The sequence below is a fragment of the Felis catus genome, chromosome E1 (assembly GCF_018350175.1).
Source record: "Felis catus isolate Fca126 chromosome E1, F.catus_Fca126_mat1.0, whole genome shotgun sequence".
Classification (NCBI taxonomy): Eukaryota; Metazoa; Chordata; class Mammalia; order Carnivora; family Felidae; genus Felis; species Felis catus.
In genome coordinates, this window is record NC_058381.1 from 35,694,433 (window position 1) to 35,707,165 (window position 12,733).

The window sequence follows — 12,733 nt, forward strand, 5'->3', positions numbered from 1 at the left end:
TGGACGGGTGCTTTAATTCTGTAATCTAAACTCCAGATAAAGTAGAAAATACTTTTGGGGATCTATCTCTACTCAGTCGCTAGAATTTGTCAGCATAACCAGGTGGAGAGCGGTGAAACAGACTAACCTGGGGAATGCTCTGTTCCGGAGCAGAACAGAGAAAGCCAGCCATAGCACAGCAGCCCAACCCAGCCCAGCCCAGGGCAGCTATCAAACCCTGCCTCCTCTACGTTTTCAGTAAGTCTATAGGAGGATTTGTAAATTAAGTGTTTGATAAAATTCAAAAAAAAAAAAAAAAAAAAAAAGGTTTAACGGGATGTTCAGGTTTTAAGCTAAGTTTCCCTCAACACATTTAATCTGTTAAATCAGAGGTACCACAGTTTTTAAAAGCAAAGTTGTTGAAAATTCTGCCTAGGGTATCAAAACTACGTGTAAAACTAACTGTAAATAAAAAGCAGAACACAAAACCAGCTTCATGTATGAAACTTGGTTAGGTCAACGCTGAATTTTCTAAAATATCCACCTACAGTCTTTTCCATTATTCCTCTTCACTGTTCTTTTAGAGCTAGCCTGGAAGGACTGAAGAAACTGCTAAGCCTAAACCAAGTTCCTGGAGGGGGTTAAGAGAACAGAGAGGCTCATCAACCAGTCCAGAGGCTCTCAGAATTGCAAATTACCCAACTGAGACCCAGGGGCACCTATTGTCTTTACCAGCCTCAGTACCTCCACACCCGAACTGGTCCTTCCGGGAGGTGAAAGGGAAAGAGAAAACCCATCAGGCAAAGGAAAGAGAAGGGAGGAGGGGTAATTAATTTTAACTATGAATGGGGTGGATCACCTCGAAGCTGGATAGCTGGGGGAGGGGAAAGAGATTCAAGCGGCAAGGTACGTTTGTTTAATTCCTGGCCAACTGATGGCTGATCATTCTTCTAGGCAGTCCCACATGCCCTTCCCAAGTGGTCCAGAGCTTGAAGGTTTTCATACTCACCAAATCCTCTGAAGCCCGGGCTTGCGCTCTTCGGAAAAGATCCAAGTCATATTCGCTAGTCAGGTTTTCCAAGAGAGGTTCCCGAGTATTCCCATAGGTCTGTCTGTGTTCCTAGGAAAATAGCCAGAGCGTGATTCTCTCTGCTTCTAAGAACTTCATCTATTTCAACTGATGCCAACCAGAGGGCCAAGCACAACTATAAGCTATTTACTTAGTGCCTACTATATGCCAGGCATTATACTCGGCACCAGGAATTGGGCGTAAGACGCACTATCAGGTTAATGCCAAAAACCACCACTATCCACCCTAATGAATCTAGAAAGAAAATGCTCCTACACCTTCAAAAAGGAGCTTCATTCTTCTATCTCTAAATGAGCACCTCGAGGATCAGAATTCTATGCCTCCATTTCTTCATCTGAAAATGTGCATGACAGTACAAATAAATAAAAATATAACAAACCCAAAGACACTACACATTCCTAGACAAAACAAAAAACAAAAAACCGAATCTCTGACACTCAGAGTCTGAGAGTTTAGACTGAAAGGGAAAACTGCAAAGGGGAAGGGTTAGCTGCGCTAAGGAGTCCTTGGTAAATTCTGTCCCGAGTCGCTGCACCCACTGCGGTCTGCCAAAGGCCCAAAGCTCCCGACTCAGATCTCCAGCCCAAGTGCACAGGCAAAAGAGGATGGCCTCTTTAAAAAACATTTTACTAAATATTAAGCAAGAAGAAAGAGGCAATATTCATAGAAAATCCGAAGCATAAAAATAACCCAGTTCTTAATAAGTATCAGATCTCACCATGATAGTAAAGTATCCTTGCGCAGGAAAGGAAGGGCACGAGGGAAACTTCCCTTTTAAACCTCCAATTCTAGCCCTTCCCACTTGATCCTAGACTCCACCTCCCACCCAGAGAATAGGAGATAATGGTTGTTAAGTGGAGTGGATGGCTCATCCTAGGGAGACCATTATAGAGTTCACACACACATTAGCATATGAAAAAACCATTCACCAATATCTTGAAGCTATTACAATTTCTTCACGTTCTTCTGGGCCCATCTGACCAGTATATTTTGAATTCGGACTCTGTTATCTACGATTTAGGTTCTCAGTATTAAAAGTATTTCTTCTAGTTTCATACACATCTTTTTTTAAGTTAAAAAAAAATACCCTACCCAGCATTTTTAACAGGAAGGTTGGGTCCCCATCACCTAGCTCAAATTATTGCAAAGTAGATGTCTGTAAGATAAATTTCAGGAGCTTTTCCTTCGGACACTCCTTACACCCATATGATTTCTGGGCAAATTACCTCTCTAAACCTCTCCGTTCTTATCTACGAAATAGGTAAGACGCCATCCGTCATAGAGGGCTGTCCTAGAAATGATGGGAACAACATAACCATGACACCTACCACACAAGCACTCGATAAATGCTATTACCATATCATTTATGCCCCATCTACCCAACATGTGAATAAAAGCCCTGAACCAGGCCAAGGGAAGCAGCAGTCAGCCTCATACTAGAGCCTTCCCTCTACAAACCCAACAGTCTGGTGTAGGTGTTTAGCTACAAATTAGCCCACCATCCATCTCCTACTGGCTGTTTGCCATTTATTCATAAGATTCTCATTCTCGGGGCAGGGAGGACCACCAAATAAAGTAAATACGTAGTTTGGCACGTTTTGGCCTTAGTGAAGCCACGCTGACTGTCTAAGCACTCACAACCCATCTAGTCTGATGACTCAAGAAGCCAAAATTCCAATTCCATGAAAAAATAAACACCAGAAAAAGACCCAGAGATCACACAGCAAAACACCCAGGGGGTTACATCTCGGAGGGTGATTTTTATTCTCTGTATTTTTGGTGTTTTCTTTCTTTCTTTTTTTTAACGTTTATTCATTTTTGAGAGACAGAGTGCAAGTGGGGGAGGGGCAGAGAGAGAGGGAGACACAAGATCTGAAGCAGACTCCAGGCTCCAGGCGGGTAGCTCAGAGCCTCACGCGGGCTCGAACCCATGAACTGCGAGATCATGACCTGAGCCAACTGAGCTTCACCAACTGAGCCACCCAGGTGCCCTTTGGTATTTTCAATAGTAAGCATTTATGAACACGTTTATAAATCCTTATCAATTACATATACTCATATATCACATTTACAATAAGTCTTTAAATTTTATGCAAAAATGTTTCGAAGAATTTTTCATGAACTTGACGAAATTAGTTCAAACCATTTAAGTGAAAACACAGAAATTCAAAGATGTACTTACAGTAATATCCAAATGACATAAATAAGGCATTATGTAAAAGGTCAGAAAAGGTCAGGAGGCTCTCCCCCCAAACGCTAACTGTGGTTACTTTTATGTAACCACTACACCCAATGTGGGGCTCAAACTCACAACCCCAAGATCAAGAGTCAGATGCTTTTCTGACTGAGCCAACCAGGCGTCCCTATTTCCCTGTACTTTTCTTAATTGGCCTGTATTCCCTATTACAAATGTGCATTACTTTTAAAACTAGAAAAAAATTAAAATACTACCAAAGAAATCTTATTATATAGAATACATCCCCCAATTAATACTCTTTATCATGTAGGAATTTTGTTTTCCCATTAAAAATACACAGACTCTCACTCAGTTGGAATACTTTTCCTTATACAGACATCTCCAATATCTTGGTATTTGTTCAAGGGGCTAAATTTAACCGTTTACAGCAAATCTGAAAAGCAGAGTTTAGAAACCAAAAGCAATCACATGCAATTACAAGAGTTCATGCCAGTGGTCAACGTTTTCTCACCATGTATTTCTCTTTCTGCTCTTTGCTCAGCCCAGAATTCCTTTTCTTCCTGAGTTCGGCCACCTTTTCCTTATACCGCAGCTGCCTCTCTGTTGGTGCCTGAAAGGAAAGAGAAAACTGAGAAGCTAGCCAGAAAACTCATTATGTCAGTAAGTTTCAAAATGAAGAACAAAATGAAACAAAACAAAACATGGCAGGGAAGAAAAAAACGCCAGACGTGTGAAGGCCACCCTATGCCTATGACGGCAATTTTAAAATTCCAACTTGGGTTCCCAGGCCACCGTGGTTACAGGCAGTTCATATTTATTTTAAATATTAAGCCCCAAAGAACACATATTAAGGAGGGACGTCTCCACCAGAGCAACACGAATAAAATAAAGATGATTTCAATTCAGTAAGCATTTATTGAACGTTTACTGTTTTCCAAGTACTGATACGACAAGGAATACAATTTTTACACTGAGAAAGATTAGCACCCAAGACAGACAATGAAAAAAAGTAGAGCTTACAGAGTGCGCACTTACAGAGTGCGTATTACCTGCCAAGCACTGGGGATATAGGTATTTTGTTAGCTGACACCCCTACCAGGTAGGAATTCTTCTTCACTCGTTGTTATTAACAAAAAAATGCCAGGTGTGTTACAAGGACAGAAAGGTTAGGGAGGTTAGCTGACCTGCCCAAGACCACACAGGTAGAGTCACAGAATCACAGTATTCAAATCCAGATCTGTCTGGCTCCAAACCCAAACTTCTCCCTCCTCACCATGCCTTCCTCTGCTATCCACCTATAGTCTAACCACAAAAACAGACATCCGTATGATGAACTATGTACGTATATGTGATAAAGGCTAAACCAGCCTTCTGAGAACATTACGATGGAACAGATGAGGAAGAAATTCATTCTTGATAGGAGACCTGGGAAGAATTCCTACCACAGCTGAGAGGTGCTGAAGGCCTTGAAGGATAAGCAGAATTTCTTCTTGGTATAGGCACAGAGTTAGGCAGAAAAACAGCAAGACCAAAGACCAAAGGCATTCGTGGAAGAACTAGGAATTTAAGCGTAATCAACAAGCACGAACGTTCAAAGAGGTAGACAAATTAGGGCAAAGCAGCGTCTAAGAATCCAAGGGAAGAGAGAAATGGAAGAGAAATGACATGACCAACAAGTGTCAAATGCTAAGGAAAAGTCACCGGTGACCTCGGAAACATGCCAGCAGAGCGAAGGGGTTTGAAAGGAACAAAGGGCTAAAACGTAGATGCAAAGTGAGGAAACAGAGCAGCAAGTGTATCTTTCAAAGAATGAGGATTATCTTTTATCGCTACTACTATCATTATCATAAATAGCACGAGTCCTTCATTTATGAGGCAGAGGTGTTTGTTTCACGAAATTTTACTCTTTGGAAAAACAAAACAAAACAAAAACGCTTCTGAGTTCATGACTGAAGACCAGTTATTTAGAAATACCACAGGGAACGAGAGGCACAGATAGACCTAAAGACCGTTAAGGGGGCAGAGGAGATCCCAGACTTGGCTCTCAGACTGTGAGCGGCCAGAGTTTAACAAGGCCCATACCTGGTGCCTGGTTGCATGCCTGTTGTTGTCATCTTGCCTGTGGGACAGCATCCTTTCTTCTATCTGCTTATCCCGGCTCTGTGCTCTCACCTGCAACCATCAACAACGTCAATAAATCCACCTGCTTCTAAGACTAAGTTTACTGAAAGCATAAGAATACAATGGTCATCCCTTGAATTTACGTTGCACTTTCACTTTCAAAGGGTCTTCGCGTTTATTAGCACAATCTCTACAAGAATAGGCGAGGCAGGCGTCACAGTCTGTCTCCTCAGCCACGAACTAGAGTCAGAGAAGTGAAACCAAGACCGCTGACTGGTGGTAAGGCTAAGATTTTAATTCAGTCTGAGGACTCTGAGCCTGGACCCTTCCCACCGTACAGTGGATAAGAAACAAGAAACGGTGAGGAAGTGCAAACACAGGGCAAAGAAGTGCGAGGGAAAGGGTGGACGCCCGGGGCCAAGTCTATAGGGAAACTGACCTCTGGAGTCGGGTGATCCTAAGACGGATCACATCAGCTCTCCCAACCATTTCAGGACCACCTCCCGGAAGGAGAGGGCTCATATCCCACCGCCTGTTCAACTTCACGCTAGGACTCGGCAGGTCAAAACACAATGACTGACATTTTCCCACAGATCGGCTCCTCCCAAACATTCCGTCTATCAACAGCAACGCTTTCTAAGCAACTCACCACATCAGAAACGAGAAGGTCGCTCTCGTCGCTTCTCTCTGTCTCACACCTCGCGTCACAAAATCCATCAGCAAGTCTATCAGGCTGCTCCCCTCCAAAACATATCCCGAGTCCAATCAATTCTTACTTTATCTCCACTGATACAACGCCAGTCCGGGCTACTAGCTCCTGCCTGAGCTCAGAGCGGTCTGCCAACTAGTCTACCTGGGTCAGCGCCTGCCCCCTCCAGTCCATTCTCCACACCACGAACCAGCCGTGACTTTTAAAAAGTGCTCGTGAAAATTCTATTACACCTCTGCTAAAGCCCTCCAAATGCGTCCCACCGCCATCACAGTAAAGACGCACTTCCAAAGCCAAGGCCTTAACAGGTCCTTCAGGATCTAGATCCGGCTTCCGCATTCCCGATCATGTTCCAGCCACGCTGGCCTACTCTTGGTCCCTCAAACCCAGGCGTTTACCCCCACCTCTCGGCCTCTGTGTTTGCTTGTCCTTCCACTTAACGTCTCCCCTCCTAGATCCGGACACAACCGTCTCTTTGCCCATCAGCCACGTCTCAGGTCAGATGCCAACTCCTCCAGGAGGTCTTCCTGAACAACCCAAGCGGAAGCAGTGCCGTATCCCCGTCACCCCCAAACAGCCACTCTCTGTATTTGTAGTTTTTGGTTCCTCGCAGCATTTATCACTGCTTGAAATTCTTCTTCACTTATTAGTTTGTATGTGTTTTGCCTCGCCCTGCGAGAACGTTAGCTCCTCAAACGCAGTCTTTTACTGGATTCACAGAACCCACAGATATCTGTCACAGTGTTTGGCACAGCAATCTGGAACTGAATAAAAACGGTCCTAACGTTGATTGCAATTGTCCACTGGGAAACTCAGAGTGACCACCTATAGGCAAGTACTTTAAAAATGACAGAGCTTTCAGGGCGCCTGGGTGGCTCAGTTGGTTAAGCAGCCGACTTCGGCTCAGGTCATGATCTCACGGTCCGTGAGTTCGAGCCCCGCGTCGGGCTCTGACAGCTCAGAGCCTGGAGCCCGTTTCAGATTCTGTGTCTCCCTCTCTCTCTGACCCTCCCCTGCTCATGCTCTGTCTCTGTCTCAAAAATAAATAAACGTTAAAAAAAAATTTAAAAAAAAAATGACAGAGCTTTCAACTTAGGTGAGGAGTTGGTCTATAATTCTTCCACTTGGGATTCTAAATATAATAAAAACCTATATCCTTCAGAAATTCTCTGGATCGTCCAAGTTCCAGCAGTCAAGATGGATTATGCCGAACCTGATTTCTCTTGCAAAGAAGAAAACACGACAGAGGAAAAATTCAGGAAATGCTTTCCTTTTCTTCAGAACTTTCTTCCCCAAACTGGCATTTTTCTTTTTCTTTTTTAAAAATAAACTGCTTAAGGTAACCCGTTCACATTGCTACAAGCCAACAATTTTTGAAAGCTGTACCCGAGGAAGACGTCAATGCGAGACCACGCTTAGCATCGGATCACGATATTCAAAGTCAAGAGGTAGAGGACGACTCCCAAAAAAAGAGATCACGGTTATTTTCAGAGAACGAAAGACCCAAAGCCTTGTCGGCTTCTGCTGCAGATACCGGCAGAGCTGCTCCTGTTGGGATCTGGTCTCAGACTAATGGGAAGATAATGGGCAGACCAACCACTCACTCTTACACAGAGCAGAAGAAATGAGCCTGCTTACACAAGAGATTTGGAATAAAGAAAAATGACAGTGTCTTCAACCTTGAAATCCATGCAAGCTTTCAAAGTCTACTACTTTGCTGAAAGACTAAACATGCAAAGAAACTTCCCATCGTGTGGTCTCGTTAAGAAAAAGAGGACAAATTCCTGAATCGGAAAGAACTAGTGTTAGTTAGGGATTCTCATTTTTCTTAGGATGAAACTGGCTCAGACAGGAATAAATCTGTGACCCTGGCGTTGTTAGGAAATAACAACCACAGGAACAGTTAATACTTTGATGCCATGAGCTTGGATAACCTGTCCAAACACTACCCACGCAATGCATTTAATGAAGCGTGTTTGCAACTCCTGCTTCCCCATTATTAGTTTCATCCTTGGTAGCAGCAGCCGATACAGGAGCCCACAAAATAGGGTCTTAGGCTCTCCTAAATCCATCACCCCCAAATCCCAAAAGTTACGTAGGACTATATTTTTCAAGAATTTAAGACAAAAACTGGCCAAGAGTGGGTGTGACTGAGAGTAACAAAAAGGAAACGTATTCTGCAGAAACAGAGCCAAAGGAAAATAATCATGCAAAAATTTAAAGAGCAAAATGTCTTCACAGATTCACGAGAAGAGAACTTAATGCACAAATACTGAGATCACATATTTAGGCAAATTAATTCCTCGTGGAAAAGGTCCCTGCCTCGTCGAAGTCAATTTTCGATGGAAAATATCAATGCACACAGGATGATATTCCAAATGTTCCAGATCTCCCTATTAATTTCTTTCGAAGCAGTCATTACATACTGTAATTCTTTTATTTATCTGTTTAAATCTTTCTTTAAAAAACCCAGCTGTATTTTTATTGTTTCCTCCACTGGAAGATAAGAAAAAGGACCTTGCCTATTTTGTTCACATTGTATCCCCAGTGTTTAGCCAAGTGCCTGGCAACGGAAAAGCACTCACTAGATTAAGTATAGAGTCAAATAATGAATACAATTACCTTGCACTCATCAGCGGACAGGTTATGATAGAGCGGGCATCCTGAGATGGAGAAATGTCTCTCATGTTTTCCTGTAAGATGTCCTGTTAAAAGAGGAAAAAACTTTATCTCGAGACAGAAGATTTAAGTTCATAAAGTGACGTGGGTTTTCTTGCGTGAAAAAAATTTTTTAATGTTTATTATTTTTGAGGGAGAGACAGAGAGCAAGCAGGCGAGGGGCAGAGAGAGAGGGAGACACAGAGTCGGAAGCAGGCTCTGGGCTCTGAGCTGTCAAGCACAGAGCCCGAAATGGGGCTCGAACCCACAGACCATGAGATCATGACCCGAGCTGAAGTCGGACGCTCAACGAACTGAGTCACCCAGGTGCCCCAAAGTGATAAGTTTTCTATAGGACAACTGTGTAATCTGGCTGTATCATTTCTATCCAATATGTATCTGATCACAAATTGAATCCACCAAAAGTAAGTGCTGCCAGGGCCATAACTTGCACCCACTGATGAATTCTTTTTTGCCACAGGAGGGATCTGGCAATCTTTGAACATACTTGTATATGTTCAATATAAACTGTAGTTCCTTCTGTTCTTTTTTTTTTTTAAACTTTATTTTTACTTATTTTGAGAGAGAGATAGAGAGCAAGCAGGAGAGGGGCAGAGACAGAGAGGGAGACAGAATCTCAAGCAGGCTCTGTGCTGTTAGCACAGAGCCGGATGCGGGGCTCGAACGGGGCTCGAACCCAGGTACTGTGAGATCATGACCTGAGCCAAAGTCAAGAGCTGGACACTTAACTGACTGAACCATCCAGGCGCCTCAGTTCTTTCTGTTCTGATAATGTATTTCTCAAATTCTAAAAAATCATAAAGCCATATATTTATAAAAAGGAACAAAATTACAAACAGAAACATTTTCTTTTGGTGAAATTTAACTTTCCGTTGCTAAATTATCAAGTTATATGTATATCAAGTGCTCCTTCCTTTCTATGATGCAATGCTACCCAATCCGAATTGAACTTCTTTCGATAATCAAAAGAAACTTCTGGAAAATGAAAAAGAAAATGGACTCTTCTATTCTGCAAATAAACATATGTTGATAATTTTGAATCAGATTAAATATATTCATTTTTTTGGAAGGGGGCTGATTTTGTTTAAAGATTTAGGCTTCTGTGATCAGACTTCTTAATAGATGGTATTTTTAATAATGGGCTATTACTCAGCCATAAAAAAGAACGAGATCTTGCCATTTACAATATGGATGGTATAGGGGCACCTGGGTGGCTCAGTAGGTTGAGTGTCTGACTTCAGCTTGGGTCATGATCTTGCGGCTCGTGGGTTCAAGCCCCACATCGGGCTCCACGCTGACAGCACGGAACCTGCTTGGGATTCTCTCTCTCCCTCTCTCTCTGCCCCTCCCTCACTTGTGCTTTCTCTCTCTCAAGACAAATAAACTCAAAAAAAAATTTTATACAATATGGATGGCATAATGCTAAGTGAAATAAGTGAGTCAGAGAAAGGCCAATACCATATGATTTTACTCATAAGTGGAATTGTTTCAGAGTAACAAACAAAGAAAAAAAAGAGACAAACAAACAAAAAAACACCAGGCTCTTAAATACAGAGAACAAAGTGGTGACGCCAAAGACGGAAGGGGTGAAACAGATAAACGGGTTCAAGAGTACATTTAGCTTCATGAGTACTGGGTAATGTATAGAATTGCTGGGTCACTATATCATACACCTGAAACTAATATACCACTGTAACACAAATACATAGGCACAAGTTAGCACAAAACTCCTTCTTATGAGGGGATAACGTGAGGAGTTAACAATACAAAAAGCTCACTTTAAAGGGGTATCTCTTCACTTTTTAATTTTTCATGTGGCTTTGGGAAACACACAGGGAACTGAACATTACTTCCTTTTTATACGTCTCTTTAACCAAAAAGCTTATAAAACCTTTGGGTAATAGAGACAATGGGATTTTAAAAATCATATATGATTTATAAAGTAAGCTGTAAAGAACAATAGTTCACGTATTGGGAGAGACAGGAATTAATACATGTTATGCGGACTGCCATTTCTCCAGGATTGTGTTGTTAAAAATGTGATTTTAGAGATCTGTTCAATTTATCTTGCACACAAAAAACTAACCTCAGTGATCAAACACCGTGTACAAAATGTAAAGCATCCATGTTTTAGAAAGTCTTCTTTCTGTAGATTATTTCTAAAAAATATTTCTGTAGATATTTTTTTTTTAATTTTTTTTTTAACGTTTATTTATTTTTGAGACAGAGAAAGACAGAGCATGAACGGGGGACGGGCAGAGAGAGAGGGAGACACAGAATCTGAAGCAGGCTCCAGGCTCCGAGCTGTCAGCACAGAGCCCGACGCGGGGCTCGAACTCACGGACCGCGAGATCGTGACCTGAGTCGAAGTCGGACGCTTAACCGACTGAGCCACCCAGGTGCCCCTCTGTAGATATTTCTAAGATATTATTCATCTATATCTTCTGAGTAAATTATTCAAATGTCTTAGTTTATAATAAATAAACTAAAACCAATCAAATGAGTCTATATTAAAAGTTTTATAAATAGGATAGCTAATCTATTGATCTAGTAATTCTATTGTTACAAATTTATTCCACAGGTTTTCTAGCAAGACATCAAACTACATACGTACAAGACTATCCACTATAGTAATATTCAAAGTAGCTAAAAATGAGAAATCTAAATGTCAACTTATACTGTACAACTTAAAAAATTTATAAGCTTTAGGAGTGCCTGGGTGGCTCAGTCGGTTAAGCGTCTGACTTCAGCTCAAGGTCATGATCTCGTGGCTTATGGGTTCGAGCCCCGCGTCAGGCTCTGTGCTGACAGCTCAGAGCCCGGAGCCTGCTTCCGATTCTGTGTCTCCCTCTCTCTCTGCCCCTTCCCACTCATGTTCTGTCTCTCTCTCTCTCTCTAAAATAAATAAACATTAAAAAAAAATTTTTTTTTAATTTATAAGCTTTCAATATAATGGAATGCTCTGTATTCTTTTAAATAGATGGAACCCTAAGTAAGTAAAATACCCAAGATGCCAAACCAACCACTGTATTTTCCCTTTTGTGAATAACAAAAAGGAAATATATGTACATATACATGTGTACGTACATACACACAAACACACAAACTTACTAGAAGCATTCATAAAAAACTACCAAGAATAGTTTTATATCTGAGGATATGAGTGAAGGAGAACTTTTAGTTATTCATTTCAGGGCTTGTAAGTTTGTACAAGCACATAATACTTTTATACCAAAATTATACACACACACACACACACACACACACACACACACACACACACACAAATTAACGACATTATTTTCCCAAACATAAAGAGTGGAACAGGATCAAAAGTAATTTTGGCAATGGATTTTTTTTTTTTTTTTATTAAGTAATCTCTGCCCAATGTGGGGCTTGAACTCACGACCAAGATCAAGAACCACATGGTCTACTGACCGAGCCAGCCGGGTGCCGCCTTATGAAAAATAATTTTGGAAGCTCAGGTTCACACTTTTCAAACTTTGCCAGCAGATTAACACCAAAATTCAAAGTGAACTTTCTCTGATGCAACAGATTTGTATTTCTCCGCTCATCTACTCCATTAAGGGGGTTAAGTACTGAGCAAAGATAACACACGGTCAGGCCCGACTCTGACCTCACCTCCTCCTGTCCACTGTGGCTGCTCCGCCCTAGGCATAGTGGCCCCTAAGTGTGCCTCAAAGGCCTAAGCATTCTCCCGTCCCATACCCTTTGCACTGGTGTGTGTGTGGGTGTGCATGGCCGTACATATGCACAACACCTTACTTGGCCTCTCAGCACTACCTTATCTTCCTTCAGAAAATGATCTCTAGTTGACCTATTGTACACCTACCTGTTTTGACCTTCCCAGTTAGACTATAAGCTCCGTGAGGGTAGGAACTTTGACATGTTCATAGCTACATCCCCAGAACCTAAAACAGTGTCCGGTACATAGCAA

At 41.9% G+C, this 12,733-nt stretch overlaps 1 protein-coding gene across 3 annotated transcripts in view; it reads right to left on the bottom strand.

Moving 5' to 3' along the window:
- Positions 1 to 12,733, bottom strand: part of KAT7 (lysine acetyltransferase 7) — a 32,282-nt gene that overhangs the window by 11,219 nt on the left and 8,330 nt on the right. For 2 of the 3 annotated variants that reach the window (XM_019817717.3, XM_003996705.6), the window contains 4 exons: positions 8,719 to 8,801; positions 5,349 to 5,438; positions 3,778 to 3,876; positions 989 to 1,099 (listed from right to left, as the gene is read on the bottom strand). In XM_019817717.3, coding sequence (XP_019673276.1) covers positions 989 to 1,099; positions 3,778 to 3,876; positions 5,349 to 5,438; positions 8,719 to 8,801 — 383 coding nt within the window. The remainder of the gene's footprint in view (positions 1 to 988; positions 1,100 to 3,777; positions 3,877 to 5,348; positions 5,439 to 8,718; positions 8,802 to 12,733) is intronic. The other variant, XM_003996706.6, reaches the window with a different exon arrangement.